Below are 17,106 nucleotides of genomic sequence, written 5' to 3'. Positions count from 1 at the left end.
GTAACTCCTGAAAGAGTACATATGACATTAAATTTAACTTCCTAACTATATAAATTTCTCGATTTTAGTAAATTTACCTTGATTTACTTCTAAATATAAAGTCCTATGTTGCCATGTAGTACCAGTATAGAATAGGCCGCCCTTTCCCGAAGGTGTCGTAAGAGACGACTAAGAGAACTCAACGGTAGAGGGATGGGCAGCGGAGTCTTTCTCATCATCAAAAGCCTAACTGCCGTTGTCAACCCACCTGCCAAGCGTGATATCTACTGGCAAAATCCCCATAGTAGGAAACTGCCATAAGGAACGCTCCCGTTCCTTATGATAGTATATGGGAGATGCCTATGTTCAGCAATGGACGGATAACGGCTGAAATGATGATGACATTTTTTTTATGAATAAACGTACAGGTATCTATAGTTGTTGTTAGGTGCCTACTGAAACTTCGACATTAATGGAAGTTCTAAATTTGTGCTATTTTTTTAAATCAAATAATGTTAAAACCTTATTGATATTCAAAGATCGCTCCGACCCTCGGATGGATACATAATATTTCACAATAAGTACATTCATGTAAGTAAATTACATAAATATATACAGATATTAACTAGAGTGGTTCAACTTGGCTGATGTTTTATATGATTTTTATTGACTTTAATTGATGGTTTTTATTGACTTTAATATATAGATGACTACATCTATTAACGACTTTGTCTACATGAAGTAAAATAAAACGCACTATACCAAAAATATTAATATTGCTGCTAGGTACATTCCCTATATAAGTATGGAGAGAGAAGCTTTTAAATTTCAGTACATGATATTTATTATGGACGTATTTTTTTGCGATGAATGCCCACAATATAGTCACAAAAAATTAATTGCACACGTTTACACGTTTTACGGTCTATAGGACACTCCTATAGACCGCCATTATAGATTGTATAATATCGATCAATGCTACGGTAAATTATAATAGCACCCTTACTCTATCAACGTGATGATAAAAGTACTCTATGAATTAATCCGGGATATGTTTCATTTTAAGTGTACAAAATATAAGTATGACCATACTATCTTTTACACTTCGTTTTACTAATATTATGTTTCTTTCTTTTATGACAGGTGCTAAAACAATTTACAAACAACGATCATATCAAGACACTACAATGATTCAAGTGGACAACTTTAAACGGCCATCACCTTCACCATCGAGAAGTTCAGTACGGAGTGACAGCCGTGTGTTTCGACAACCGCGAGTTATACAAGTCAATCGTGATGCTTCTACCATGGTGGATGGTGAAAGCAGCGCTCCAGGCAGGGCAAATACTGCAGCCATGGATACTGGGCCTGAATGGGAATCCCATCTCGGACAACATGCCACGCATAATTTCCGATCCCGCACTTTTAGTGATGGGTTCATTAGAAATACCAGTCTCGAACTGTTACTTGGTGTTGATTGCGAAGCCTGTCTCGCTTTAGCAGCTCAACGACAATGCTTAGAGAAACACATATCAGAACATGATTTCGATTTAATATGTAACTGTAATGTTCAACAAAATAATTATTTGAATTTTCATCGCGATGCTGTAGATCAACGAGGTCATACACTAAATATTTATGATTTAGAAAGGATCAAACGAGACTCTGGAAGGAGTCATTTAGCAGTAGGGTCACATCGCAGCTTAGATAGGAAACATACTAAAAGCAAAACCATCGGTGTTTCTAATTACATTTCAAAACAGTTAATATCGTACGATCCGACGAATACTTTGGTACAAAAGATTAAGAGAAAACTGTCTAACTTAAAGAAAATTGGCGGAGAATCAATATTAAAAAAGCACCAAAATGCTGTACAACTAGCAGAGATAACTGGAGGTTCCTCGAGCTCGCTTAAAAAGCTATCAATGTTGTCTTTAGTAGACAAGTCTCAAAGACGAGTAAATAGCCAAAGTTGTATCTATTCCTCAGGATTTCAAACAAAAGACGATGTGAAGAATAACGCGGCGACATATGCTAACTTTTCTGGGAATGTGGACCAATGTTTTGATAGATTACGAGATTGTAATGTAAGTGCAGATATGAGTAGAAGATCACACAAAATGATAAAAATTAGAAGTTTTGATAATAATGACGACCTTATAACTAGAAATTCGCCTGCTCTTGGAATCACGAAATTTTCTACGCTAGATAACCGTAGTCGATGTAAAAGTATAAAAAGACAAATGTCTTATAATGACTTTCCAAGAGAAAGATTTAGGGATAGAAGTTCAGAGAGTTGGTCGCGAGAAGAAAATACAGTTGAATCTAGGAGTACTCGAAGTGATTTAGTGGACGATGATTCGCAAGCTTTTGTAGAAGCGGATGTAATAATGATGGGTGGTCCTCGTACTGCACATGCTCAGTGCACTTGTGACTCAAGCCGCAACACCAGGATACCTTCTATTTTTTATGACACTCAGGTACGTTAGATATTTTAAAAAATTACACAATTTATATAAATTAAAACGTAACTACTTGTACTACTAAATACTTCTATGAAATTCATTACATAAGAACAGGTAAATAATTTTATTTCATTAAATCCCTCATTTCTCTATAAACAAAATTGCAAATCACGTTCCGTTGCTCGAACCATTCAGTAAGTCGCATTTTTCTATCAAACAAGACTTTTCACTCATACACTTATTTTATTTCATATGTTATGTATGGATTTAAAGAAAGTTATGTAACTGTTTGTAAAATATAAAATAAAAAATTGTTACCCTCTTTTATATAATTACCATGATATACAGACACCTTACCATATACATATACCATATACAGACACCTTCCTCCGAAAGTACGATAAATGCACCATCCAGGATATTCTACTGGTACCTAAATTAATAATGTTTGTTTAGGAAGGGTGAACACATTTAATTATTGGCTTAATTAATGAATTTCTTCATCGCACCGCCACGAAAAATATCGCTATAACAATGGAGTTCTATTAATAATCATTGTGCTATAAAGATTAATGTTAAGTTAATAAATGGGTGTCAAGTTCTACTTACGTATTTCGCGAATCATTAAACTATCCCAATTCTCTCTTCGATTTATGTATCATAATTATTTTCATAACATATTAAATATTTTTACTCGGATCTGTAATAATCAATAATTAAATATACAGCGGTTTTTTGTCCTCTATACTCCTACCAAGTCAATGATTTTTTTAATATATTGATTTAAAAATTATTTAATTAAGAGTAATTCATCAAGGAAATATTTATCTAACTACTCTTGTTAAAAATGGCTTGGTAGAGATCAGACAGCAATCACTTTACGCAAAAACCAACACCCTCGTCAAATGTCTTATATTACGTAGTGAAATCCTGGGACACCAGAGTAAAGTGGTAGAAGAAATCTTGTGATTATTTGCATAAATAAACGACAATTTCACTCCAATGGCTCCCTTTTGACAGCTATTTTATTTCATTTATGGGTATCAAACATATAACTGTATCCGTACCGTACTCTACTGCGTGCAAAGAAATGACAATATAATTGAAAATATTTGTGTGTGTGTATGAATATTTTATAAATTCCTTATCAAAATTTATCTAATAAATTACTTCTACTCTAGCATTATTATAATGTGCATAATGATATTCTTATTTACCTAATTCTTAAGCCTAAATAAAAGAATGATTACCCGAAATTTACTTAGATTTGTATTATAATCATAAGAATTCAAATATATTATATACCTAACTCATAAATAAAAAAAAAATTACCTTTAGGCACATAAATTATAAATCTAAATATTTTTTTATATAAAATCATTTTTAAATAAGAAAGTCGTTAAGTTAAAATTTTGATCAAATGAAAATTCTACGTATGCCTGGTTAAAACCATTTGATCTTCATTCTCCTAACGTTTCCCTTTTATTTATCCGCACAATTTACCTCATTCCCTAATTTATAATGAATGGTAAAACAATTCGTTTTCCGCAACAAAGTTTCAGTGAAACTGGAAACCCGGCTGTTTTAAGATTTCAATGTCGCTTATAGGTAAATAACGGATGATGGAGGGTGAACCTGAGCTGTTTCCAAATTAATGAAGCTATGAAAGACTTTTACAGTGCAGCATTTTATCTAATTTTTAGACTGAAACTCCACAAGATTTTACTATAAAAGAAATTTAAAGCAAATTTAATTATTTTATCAAAAGATCTTCTTTAAGATTTAAGTTATAGGTCTTAAAATAATTTAATATTCAAGATATACCTATAGACGTTTTTGAAAATAATACATATTCATTAAGATGTATTATATAATATTTTTATCTATTATGATTACCAATCCAATATAGCTACGTATTCATAAATTTTTATTTGTAAATTTAAGATTTACTATTGAACAACATTATGCATCTTTTTCAGTCGGTCTTTTGCAGTCAAGCACTGCAGTCCGGAGAGCTCAAGATCGATTCCAAGTCTAAAACTCTGTATTTTCAAAGTATTGTTATAATGATTTAAAAAATGTATATGTATCGTCTTTAGAAAGTATATAATGAAAGTAATTGTCCTAAGCAACGCCAAAGACCATCACGGTCTTGTAATGGGAAGATGACATTCTCACACAATTAGAATAATTAGACATATAATAATATTTTTCTTCTTGTATCCCAATTAAAATACTTATTTAAAAAACTATTGTAGTTTTAGTTGAATTACAATTTGGGTCCCGAGTTTTCTCTTATTTCAACTATGTACATTTAAAATTCGTTATGAATATCTTTGAGCTACCTCAATTCCTCTAATAACTTTTTCGTAATCTCACGTAATAATAATACATCACAGGGAAAAAAGCGAAGCGCCCCAGCACCTGATGTAACAGAGCGCGGCCAGGGAACACGAGCAGCGGCGTGCAGTGCATGCAAATCTCCGCAATGGCTGCCCACTGGGACCACTTCCACAACCAGCCACAGCTCTACAACTACAGCTAACTCTTCGCGTTAGTTTGAGATTATTATTGTTATGGACTGATTATTATTCTAATATTTTTAGGTACACAAGATCACAGATTATATAATACTATACTGGTACTGAGTAAAGTTTTGTGTAGCACATTTTATTTTTACATCTTTAAATGATTATATATGTATATATATATATATATATATATATATATAAACCAAAATGACGAAATATAAAAGTTCCTTCTTTATCAGAATTATTTAAGAATTTCTTGACGATTATACCTATAAAAAATTTATTCAGCTAAGTTTTATAGTTATAATGTATACTAACACAGAATAATCATGGAATTTCGCTATTGGCAACTAAACCAAAGGCAAATAATCTCTTTGTGATAGTTTTTGTATATTCAAAAGACTGAAAATTAGCAACATAAACAACAGTACGATCAAATCTAATCGAATCCAAAACTTATACAGATAAAATGCAATCGCTTATAAATAAAATATGGTTGAGGAACAAATAAATATAAATAACTAAATAAACAAAAATTGCCATAAACTACAGTGCGGAAAAAAACAGACTATTTAGCAATTGTAAATAATACCCAATTTGCTATTAAGAAAATAACTTAATAACATAACTATATATATATAATAATATAGTATATATATATATATATATATATATATATATATATATATATAATATAGTAATTCGTCTAAGGTATTAATTTAATATACCAAGACTATAGAAGTAATATACTAATCTACTTACAGACTAAAAAATGTAATAACAGAGATTGGAAATTAGACAAAAACAATTACACACAGTGTGCATGTATGAGTGTATATTAATTATGGAACTTGAAAGAAATTAAAGTTTATTAAATAGTAAATTATAAATTTTTAAATCATGGGCAATCTCAATTAAATATGATAATTTTCCCTGGCAATTATAACTTACATTACTAAAGCATTACTTTTGAATATCTATAATGAATACTAATAATAATTAAAATTAAATCATTTATTTTACGCATTGACTGACCCATATAAAATCATTCCACATGACAGGTAAAGGTATACGCTGGCGAGGCACCAGTAAGAGATGATAGGTGAGAATGAAAAAGCAAGTCAATTAGCCAATCGTGTTGAATACACCTGGAATTCAGTACAACGGTTTCTAGAAAGAACTACTTCGACCTGGCAGGGTATATTAATTGAACTGGTAGTTCTCATTGCTATCAATCCCTTTACCCCGAATTATCGTACTAGTAGGTAACCGTAACTATTTACATTTTTCTCCGTTACTCCCGCCAGACCCTTACTGATTAATAGAGTATACATGACTGATCTGCCTGTATATTTCCTTATGACAAATGTTATAATTACATGTGTATAATATATAGGGCAGGTAACAACATGAAAGCTTTAATTTAACAAGAAAAATTTAATGTTCTATTTTTAAAATTATATACTAGAGATACAATTATATAAATTTCTTATATATAGAGATTATATCATAATGGGAATTTAAATCGGGCTTTGTATATTTTTGTCACAAAATATGACATAATAGAGATATTAGATTATGCTTCTTAATATAGAAAAGAATTCTTAATTAAAAATAAAAATACCTACTTACTTAGTTTCCTGTTTATCTATTTATCTATCATACCAAATCTATTACAGAGTAGGCAGAGATAACTGAATGCCAAAAACCTCTATTATTACACATTATCATCTCTTGCCTGATTCAATTCGTCTCAAGTATGTGTGCTGATTCCCGAAATTCTTAACTTAATCTTCCGATAGAAATTAATTCGTATGATTATTAATAATGTTTAAAATCTTAATTTTATAATATTTTCTTTAACTTTGAAATAAAAATAACTGCATAATTTAAATAAAAATATGAAAAACTTGAATAAGCTTATTTATATATCTAAGTAAAACAATTAGTTTGTATTACAGCGAAGTTTCCAAACATATAAGCCAGTGTCTGCTTCGGTGATCGAGCAAGTTTGCGTTTGACAGCGAGATTATCGAAAGACCCGTAACATCCTCGTAACGAGCGATTGCTTGACCTAAATTGAATCTGCGAGGTATATTCTTTAATGACATCATATTCGCTCTTTTAAAGTATTTCCATTGTTAATCGCCTCAGAGCTTTATGGTACAAAAACCGATAGATAAAACGCGTATAATAATTGTAGTTATATTTAGGGTTTAAGATTCTGTCTAAGATTGAAGCTTAATTTTTAATTACTAAGAAAATAACCTAACACATCATGAATTAAATTTGACAGTAATAAAATGCTTTTTTTATCCTATAGCTTATCTGCGATGATACATCAATGTGTCTACAAATAAGCATGCATCAATTATTTAATATAGATATAATTATTATGCAGGTTTTTCTGTATGGCACCGACGATGGTGCTGTGTGGCGGTGCTAGTACTTGTAGCGGGAACAGCCTGCGTGGCAGGACCACTCGCTCTTCGAGCTCCACCAGGGGCCCCCTTGCATGAGAGGCTGCGGCTCGCAGAGAGACTGCTACACGACACACCGCTTATAGATGGACACAATGATTTACCGTGGAATATACGGAAATTTTTACATAACAGAATAAAAGATTTTAGGTAAGACCTCTCTTATAGTATAATTTAATCATCATAAGAGAGTAGATAACTTTTCAAACGCCGAAATTTACCTGTTTTACTAATTTAGAGCTTTAAAATATATTCCACAAGTAACAGTGATAAAAACTTAATATTTACATCATCATCACCATGTTACACATAGGAATATAAAGGTCCTCCTAAGACTAAAACAGAAGACTCGCTCGAATTTTTGCCGCCGAACATCTGTAAATGAACGGAGATAGTGTTACGAATACTGTATATGTAATGGCTACGCTATTGTTCTTGTTTATTGATCACTACTTTCCATCAAGGAAACCGACCGTTTATTAATTACTTAAAAATTAAATTGCTTAGACTAATTACAATCAAATCTAATTATATTTTGCAACGTGGTACCTCGTCAATTTTGTATTAAATCTCCATGTTATAAGTATGAATCAGAAAAAATGTTCCTATACCAGGAAAGCTTGCTACTGGCTTTAATGCATTCATAAATTAAATATATAATTAAAAATAAAAAAGGCTTTAAACAAAAAGAAGTTCTCTATTCACCTTTTTCTGTCTGTGTGATAAGTAAGCGCTTTATATTATTCTCAATTTCGTGTATAATATACATGTCATATAGTATATTTATTATTTATATATATTTATTCGTTTATATATGCAATTTTAGTATGTATGTATATAAATAATTACTAGTACCCCATTAGAGTATTCTGACACTTCCCTATGGTTGACTGGGAGAGAATGCTTTTAGCATTAAGTCCGCCATGTACACATATTTGTACTAATGAATAAATAAATAAATACACGACATTTTCGGCAATATTGCACCGGATTACTTTATTAATTGGTTTAGTCGCAATTTAATTTATCTTTTTAATTAATAAGTACCACTTAATCTAAACACTTAGGCTGCACATAGAAATACCGAGAATTAATTATCGTGTGTTGTCTCCAGGTTTGACGAAGATTTACGCACAATATCTCCTTGGGCTACAAGTTCTTGGAGTCACACAGATTTACCCCGACTGAAGCAAGGACGGGTTGCAGCTCAGGTGAGAGTGTTTAATATTATGTTCTTTTTATGAATAATCTATTATACCTGATAATCTTGGTAGCGTTCTGTATATAAAAAGGAAAACCGTAATCCTTCCAAAACCATTTAGGCTGTCCGTTCGCCTAGCTATTACAAATATTTTTCTGAATAATGGTATGGTCTAGATACTAATTACTATTCGTATTACCTTTCATTTTAGGTATAAAAAATGCTAAAATATTTTTTTAAACACCATGAGGCATAGATACCATAAAGGTAGAATTATTAATCATCTCCTTTTTAAGGCTCTTAAAATCCCTCCAATCTCACTCTACCTTTTCATGTCAGATACCTTTTCGAATTCGAACATTTGACGTATTGGGATTGGAAAATCTGTCGCAAAAATTAACTACCTTTTACTGTGAAATATCATAAAATCAAGTTGAAGTTGCAAAAATGTTAATACGAACAGAAGGTTCCTGAAAATTAACTTACTCCCCAGTACCGTTTTTTGTTTAAACGGGCATTGAGATATCTACAGAAACAAAAGACATGTTTTATTATGTATCAAAATATATGTAAAACGTACTTAACTAATATAAATGTTTGGCGAAACGCGGTGCAAGATGAAAAACTGAAATAGTATTTAAAAATATTTTAAATGTGAATAGCAAATTATTAATAGGTTAGTAAAATGTCCAACGTAAATAAAACGTAATAATTAAACAAAAAAAAAACAGTATTGATAAGACACCACAAAAATTATTGAATATTATGATACTTTCTAATAAATATTAACTACCAAAAGTCTAATTAAATTGATAATTAAATCATTGCGTTTGTTCGTCGAGGTCATTAAACCATTAAAGTCTCGATCAACCAACTTTAGGTATTTAACGCTTAAAATAATAATTTACACGGTATTTAACATGATTTTATTAACTTCTGAATTTTCGATACTTCTGCATAATATCTTGTGATATGATCAGAGACAAGAAACAACTTATTATCTATCTCTGTACATTATAAAGTGAGTTAAGTAGTTCAATGTAGCTTTAGTATTAAAAATTTATTTTACTTAGAATTAATAAAAAAATACCAAACTGTATGGGTGTGTGCATTAAATAATTTAGTACTCAAGTATATCTACATCTTTGTTGACAGAGTCGATTGTTTAATAGAAGGCTCCGTAAAATAATATAAATCTTCTGAAAATTTCAAAATCAGTAGTAAATGCTCACAGCTATGATAAAAAATATCTTAATTATACATGTTGTCTGTTGTATACATGTGTCTTACAAAATTTGGTGATTACACCGTGGGGTAATATTACCCCACGGTATTCTCTTATATAAGTCTATCATCTCCCTCAAGTCAAATAGATACCGTATTAAATAATTTGCATTTGAATAAAATTTATAATAAATTAATATATACGCTTAAATACACAGTACGGTTCTAACGCCCCTAATATTTGCTTTAACACAATATTTATAATCTCGTATCAAACGCGTGCTCTCACGTAAATTTCAAACTGACATGCGACAGTTTCGTCACGTCTCAAATGAATTTTCCATTACAGGAGCTTAAACAATTTTCCTTATAATGTAAGGATTTCTTACTCTTAGAACACATTGCGCAGGTCGTGCGTGATATTTAATAAGCTGTACGTCAAAGTGATACATATTTTGCATCAGTTCTGGGCGGCGTACGTGCCTTGCGACGCGCAGCACCGCGACGCTGTGCAACTGACATTCGAGCAGATAGACCTCATACAGAGGCTAACTGAAAAGTATCATCCGCAGCTTACTATATGCACTTCTACTGAAGGTAATTTATCAAACATTATAATCGTCCTCCAATATTTGACATCATATTAATTATCTGGTTACGCAGATCATATACACTCATTTACAGGTATATACAATAGTTATCAACTCTATTATTATTTTGAGTAACGAGGATCAACGCAGAAAGGAACTCTTTCGAATAAAAATATAAATATCCAAATTCTACAGTCGTATTCCTTTGAATACGTAAAAATAAACGCAAAAAACAATCAAAAAATTACTATTGTAGAGATCTTCATTAAATGAAATAATTTAATTTAATAATTTTCATTTGTGAAAAGGATAAATTATACACAACAGTTTTTTGTAATCTGGTGAAGAGTGGATACAAAAGCATCTGAGCAATTTGCATAAAAAACTCGTTGTCTTTTGACTTTATTATGTAAAAAACGTGAAATGGTTAAAATTAATTTAAAGAGTTTTCTTTTGCCTTGAGTGTTTTGGAAATTGGAATTGCTTTTCGTGTCGTTAAAATATTACTCAGTAATTTAATACTGCGCCATGTGGTCCCGGCATACAATGGACTACCTCTTCTTTTCCCGTGGATGTCATAAGAGGCAACTAATGGAGCTTAATGGTCGAGGGATGAACAGCAGCATCCCTCTTAGAACATTACCAAAGGCTAACTGCGGTTGCCAACCTGCCTGCCAACTATTATCAACTATTGTCAAAACCATCCTTTATGAGGGAAGCCTATTTATGTTCAACAGCAGACTATTAATGGCTGGTATGATGACGATGATGAAATTAATACTGAATATATAGAAACCTGTGTATAGATAGTTAAATATCGATTAAATATTCTACATTATAATAAATAATATCCATGTATATTTATATATTTAATTAACTTTATCGACAAAAAAATGGAACAAAAGGACTTAATACTAGTAGTATTCTCTAGCAGTCAACCGTTGATTGGGAGATTTGTGATTCACTGACTAAGGCTGTACCTCAATATTGGAATAGGAAATGAAAATAACAGTGTATACTTAATACAATATTCTTTAATATTTAAATATTGTGATAAAAACAATAAAAACTTATTTTAATATCGTACGTAACTGATTAATAGAGAAAATAAAATGCATTTTCCCACTAGGTACAACATTTCTTTTCTAAATCCCAGATATAATATCGGCGCATGCCAACCAGCGACTGTGTTCACTAGTGGGAGTCGAGGGTGGCCACGCAATAGGTGGGTCTCTTGGGGTCCTCCGAACCCTACACCAAGTTGGAGTACGATATCTCACACTCACCTCTACATGCGATACGCCGTGGGCCGAGTGCGCCTCCGCCGATCGACCCGAGCCTTCCCTACGCGGCGGACTCACGCACTTTGGAAAGGTAATCTAAAGTTCCTTAAGTGTATTGTACTGTTTACAAACAAATCCCTTATCCCTTACACAATCCTTTATTGTTGCCCCATTGCCGCCACTCAAATGTTATTCGATTACGAGAAATTCACAAAGCATCTAGGTACCTATCTACCCAGAAGCCAAATTATAAAGTGAACAAGCATTGGATATAATTTACTCTCATTATACGGAGTTATCTTGACTTAATTCTTTCACAAGACTTTCTGGATTAGAAGTTCTTATCTGTTTAACAGATTATGTTAAGGTAACTCATTAACAAGTTAATTTATTGTTCTACATTATAGATACCGTTTATGAAATACTGTTTTAGGTAGGGGAATGTGGATTGTTTTCGAATGGTTAAGATAACGATAACTTTACTCAGACGGAATGTTATACATATATTGACAAAGCAATAAATAATTATAACTCATAGATATTTATCTTGATTTTTACTCACCTATGAAACATCAATTATAAAAAAGTTAGAATAGTACCTAAATAAAAAGTCATAGACAATTATCGAAACGTATTAACTAAAATTATTTCATCCAGTTTAAAATAAATACCTAGACAGTACAAATAAATAGCGGTATTTACCAGTTACTTTTGTTGCGTAGATTTATTTAATAAAATAAGAACGTTCATAAATTCAATATTAGATAAAAAATAAATAACGTTTCATATATATTTAACTTCTTTGCTAAAAAGTTGTTAAACTAACCGCTGTATCTATTGTTCAAGTGCAATAAAGAATATATAATATTTATACAATATTTCACAAACCAAATTAAGATTTGTATATCATGAATGATGTAAATTGTAGAAAATGCTGAAACGAGTAAGTACCTAGTAAACGAAACCGTAAAGATTGAAACAGCGAGTAGACTGAGTGTGCCATAATCATAAACATCCCGCCTCACGGCAATATTTCGCTTTGTATGAACTCGGTGCTCGCCAAGCAGTTCTTTGTTTTCTTACAACGATACTTTTCGAAATATTTTCTTTTGTTGAAAGCACTCACTGCGTGTAACGCAGAGACACGTAAGCGCGTAGCTTGATGTTAAAAAATACTTTTAAAGATCTTACCTTGATAAAAGTACCTACTTATAAGTAAACATAGATACATATTTTTTCCTCAATAAACAAAACTTTTCCAGTTATTATTCTATCCATATCCTTTTGATAATATTTAACTTAATCAACACTTTGGAGCTGTTTGACCTAAATTGTTTTAAACTTATTATTTATTCTTAGAAAATTTCACAATGGATGGATTTCATCAATCAAAAGTTATAACTTTCTTTTAATACTTCACTTTTATATTATTTTTCCATTCCATTCATGCCAATGCCCAAGAGAAATCAAAGTTAGATGCCTATAAAAGATACCATATTTAATTATATTTTTCTCTTAAATCACAAAATAAACACAGATATATAAGTTCTAATAAATATAATTCCATTTACTTGGTAAGCAAATAGAAAGATACTCGTAAAACCACTTTACAATTCTACATATCTCAGTTGTATTAATATTTAATAAATCCTAACCATTCAATTTTGCTTTACTAATATAATAAATGTATTTTTTTAAATATATTTAGATATTTGTAACTCAACTACACTTGTGCGAGTTGTAATGATATTGGGTAGCTTTTTTTTTACAACACAGTTTATACAAGCTTATTGGGTATCTTGACCTTTCTTGACCATAGTGTATACAAGTTTTTTGGGTACCTTAACTTTTCTTGGCCATAGTGTATACAAACTTTTGAGTACCTTGACTTTTCTTGAAGTATGAACCATACACCACATTTTAATTTAGATTTTGAAGACAAACTTAATACAACTGTAAAAACTGCTTCCAATTTGGTGGAATAGTTCTTGCGTGATACCGGAACAAACATACAAACAAAGAGATAGACAAAATTTCTAAAAATTGTTGTTTGGGCATCTATTATCCCTCATATCTATTTTTTAAATATCTTTGACATACAGACATCGTCTAGTTACAATTTTATTATATTAATAACATTAATACATAATTTTTATTCCAATCAACCCTAACAATGTTACAGCATACACTTAATTATTAATAAAGTTCTCTCAATGGAATTTATAAAATCAACGAAACCTATTTGTGTTCAGTGTATAAATTAAATAAATTTTCAGCAAACTAATTTGACTAAGTGAAACAAATGCAAGCTGACAGCGACAGTCCTTCTTTAATAAGTACCTGAATACTAAATTTATTTGCATTACAAGATAATTTCTATAACGTTGTATAATATATACGAAACACTTATTTGTGAAATATGTCTGTTCTAAAACATATAGTTCTAATCCAATGACATAATATGATAGTGCAGTACCTAAGATACGTAAGTATGAAATTTCATGAAAGATTCTGAAAATGTAGGCACATATTGCAGGTAAGTGACAATATTCAGGATTTTATGAAATATCCAGGGATATCACAAAATCTCTGAAGGTTCCAAATAATGTAATCTTTTGGGTCTTATTAAAACCCCTTTGTATAGAATTATTCATATTTCATTGAATGTTTTTATGTTAGTTATCATATTCTTTTAGCGCGTCTATGAACATTGTCAACTGAAAATTTAATTTGTACCGAAAAAACTCTATATAAGGTTTTCTTTCCCGTTTTCTTAGATTTAATTTAATGAATTTATATAATTGTATAAAATATTAGTAGTTATAGGCGAATATGCAGTATAGAAGAAAAAATTGAATATTTAGTTTGTTATACATTAAAAACATTGTTTTAAAAGTATTTATTTGTCTAATAAATAAACAAATAAAAATTTATAAATCATTGAATGTTTATACAGTCGTTAACTGTTCACTGGTGAATATAGCCCTCCCTTATGAGGGATTGTAATCAAATCATTGTATAATATAAACTGTTAGCATTGAATTGCTGGACATTTGCATAATAACATGAATAACATCATCATGATAATTTCATTTACGTTGTCTGCTACTGAACATAAGCTTTTGCCACAATGTACTACCCACTGTAAAGGATCCCTACTGCGATAGAAAAGAAAATATTCTAGATCATATAAACTTTTAATTATATACAATTTTATATACAATTAATTATATACCTACTATTTGGTCGTATTAAGAAAACTTAATTTTAAAATTATTATCACTAATATGATAAATCTAAATAGAATATATCTAAAATTACTAGATATAAATTACATTCCGTTTACAAAAAATCAAAAATTAAATTATAACAGATTATTTTTTTTTTATGATAATATATTTTTTTTAAATTTAATAATGGATTTCCATTAACATTTGATTCCCGTAATTTTAAATAAATAAATACCTTACTATTACCGTATTCACTAACAATATTATTACTTATACTATACTACTAACACATATAAATAACGACGTACTGTTTCCTATTAAAAAATAGGTTGTCAGTAGATAGGTATCTAATCACTCTCCGACCACATATTTTTGTTCTACTAAATATTTTCCTTTGGTAACAGGTAGTCGTTAAGGAGATGAACCGACTCGGCATGCTGGTAGATCTGTCACATGTGTCCGAACGCACAATGCGTGACGCTCTAGCGGTGTCGCGAGCCCCCGTACTCTTTTCACACTCTTCGGCTCGTGCACTCTGTAATGTCACTAGGAACGTGCCGGACACGGTGCTGCGGCTCTTGGCCGCCAACAAAGGTCTTATCATGGTCAATTTCTACACTTCTTTTCTCACTTGCAAAGAAACAGCTACCGTTCAAGATGCTATAGGTGAGTTACTTTAATACTCACAGACAATTATTACATAACTGATACCAGCTATTTCTCTTCATATTTGCGGGTTCGATCACCAATATAATAAGATTAAGATTGTGTTCTATAAAAACACCGGCTTCAAAACCAGTTATTTTTATTTAGTAACTAAACTACTAAACCGATTCGGATAAAATTTCTCTAGGACCAAACTGTAAGTTTATCTTTTCATATAAAAAAGAATTTATCAAATCGGTTTACAATTGACGGAGTTATGAAGTAAGCATAAAAAAATACAACCAAATTGAGAACCTCCTTTTTTCGGTTAAATTTTGTAGATATATGCTGATTAGCTAATTTTAAGTCATTATTATAAATGATCTAATTTAAAAGAATATCTTAGAGATATAATAATAATTAATACCTATACACTATTGGTTACAAAAATATCAACCTTAATTTCAGCCCATATAAATCATATTCGCGACGTAGCTGGAGTGGATAGCGTTGGCCTAGGAGCTGGGTATGATGGAATTAACTAGTAAGTACTATGACGTGACCCAATCACTAAGAAAGTTATTGACTTCATATACTTTTATTTATGTATACTTTATTATGTATATATATTATTTATGTAAACTTACAATAGCAAAATTTTTTGCCATATTTCTTAATTCGATTGTAACGTAATTAATATTCATATCTAAAATGCTTTAAAGTTCAAAATCCAAAAAAACAGTACATCTTGTTAATGATGAATAACGGAACCGAAACATTGTCCGTCACTGCTACCTCTATACATAAGCTCCATAAGTTACTCAGCGAGTTATGAAGCGAGCTATATATACGCTGCGTGATAGATTCAAAATTTTCGATATAAGGATATCCGTAAAAAAAACAAGAATATTTTCGCTTTATCTATCCCGAATAATAGCTTAGTTAAAAATGGGTCAACCATATAGCTTCAAAAATTGGACAATCAATGTGAAAAAAAATATTTTTGAATAACTACTTCGCATATATAAACACAGTTTAGGACGACCCCCGATAGAGCAACGACTTCAAATACAAAGGTCAATGAATGCAGGCGACTCAGGATCGTTTTTTACGGCAATTTATAGGGGAGGTTCAAACGTTGACAATTATCGGCTGAAATTATAATAATACTCGTATGTGTAATACTTAATTATACACATATTTTGTTCTAAAAGTATGCGGTCAGTGCTCCCCTTATCTTTATATCATTTACTTAAATGTAACGTTTGTTATCGAATTTACTTGCTTACAATCTTAATAGTATTTTGGTTGATCAATTCTTTATTTTTAAAGTATGTTTTATAATTGTAAAAAAGTTATAACTATCCTATAAAAAAAACACAAATAAATACGTAATCATGATGTTAATATACGAGTATATGTAATCATAAAACAGGATATCCTGTGATATGAGAATCCAAAGAACATAAGCTGAACGC

General features: G+C 30.7%; 1 protein-coding gene across 1 annotated transcript in view; it reads left to right on the top strand.

Moving 5' to 3' along the window:
- Positions 1 to 17,106, top strand: part of LOC113517025 (uncharacterized) — a 37,317-nt gene that overhangs the window by 17,040 nt on the left and 3,171 nt on the right. Inside the window, exons 2-9 of the mRNA XM_052899577.1 lie at positions 1,123 to 2,459; positions 4,844 to 4,997; positions 7,377 to 7,605; positions 8,570 to 8,666; positions 10,345 to 10,477; positions 11,627 to 11,844; positions 15,388 to 15,649; positions 16,097 to 16,172. Of these exons, the coding sequence (XP_052755537.1) occupies positions 1,167 to 2,459; positions 4,844 to 4,997; positions 7,377 to 7,605; positions 8,570 to 8,666; positions 10,345 to 10,477; positions 11,627 to 11,844; positions 15,388 to 15,649; positions 16,097 to 16,172 (2,462 nt within the window). The 5' untranslated portion in view covers positions 1,123 to 1,166. The remainder of the gene's footprint in view (positions 1 to 1,122; positions 2,460 to 4,843; positions 4,998 to 7,376; positions 7,606 to 8,569; positions 8,667 to 10,344; positions 10,478 to 11,626; positions 11,845 to 15,387; positions 15,650 to 16,096; positions 16,173 to 17,106) is intronic.

Source organism: Galleria mellonella, unplaced genomic scaffold, assembly GCF_026898425.1.
Source record: "Galleria mellonella isolate WM207_F2 unplaced genomic scaffold, CSIRO_AGI_GalMel_v1 utg588, whole genome shotgun sequence".
Taxonomy (NCBI): Eukaryota; Metazoa; Arthropoda; class Insecta; order Lepidoptera; family Pyralidae; genus Galleria; species Galleria mellonella.
The sequence above is the reverse complement of the archived record's forward strand: the minus strand, read 5'-3'. Positions and strand labels throughout refer to the sequence as shown.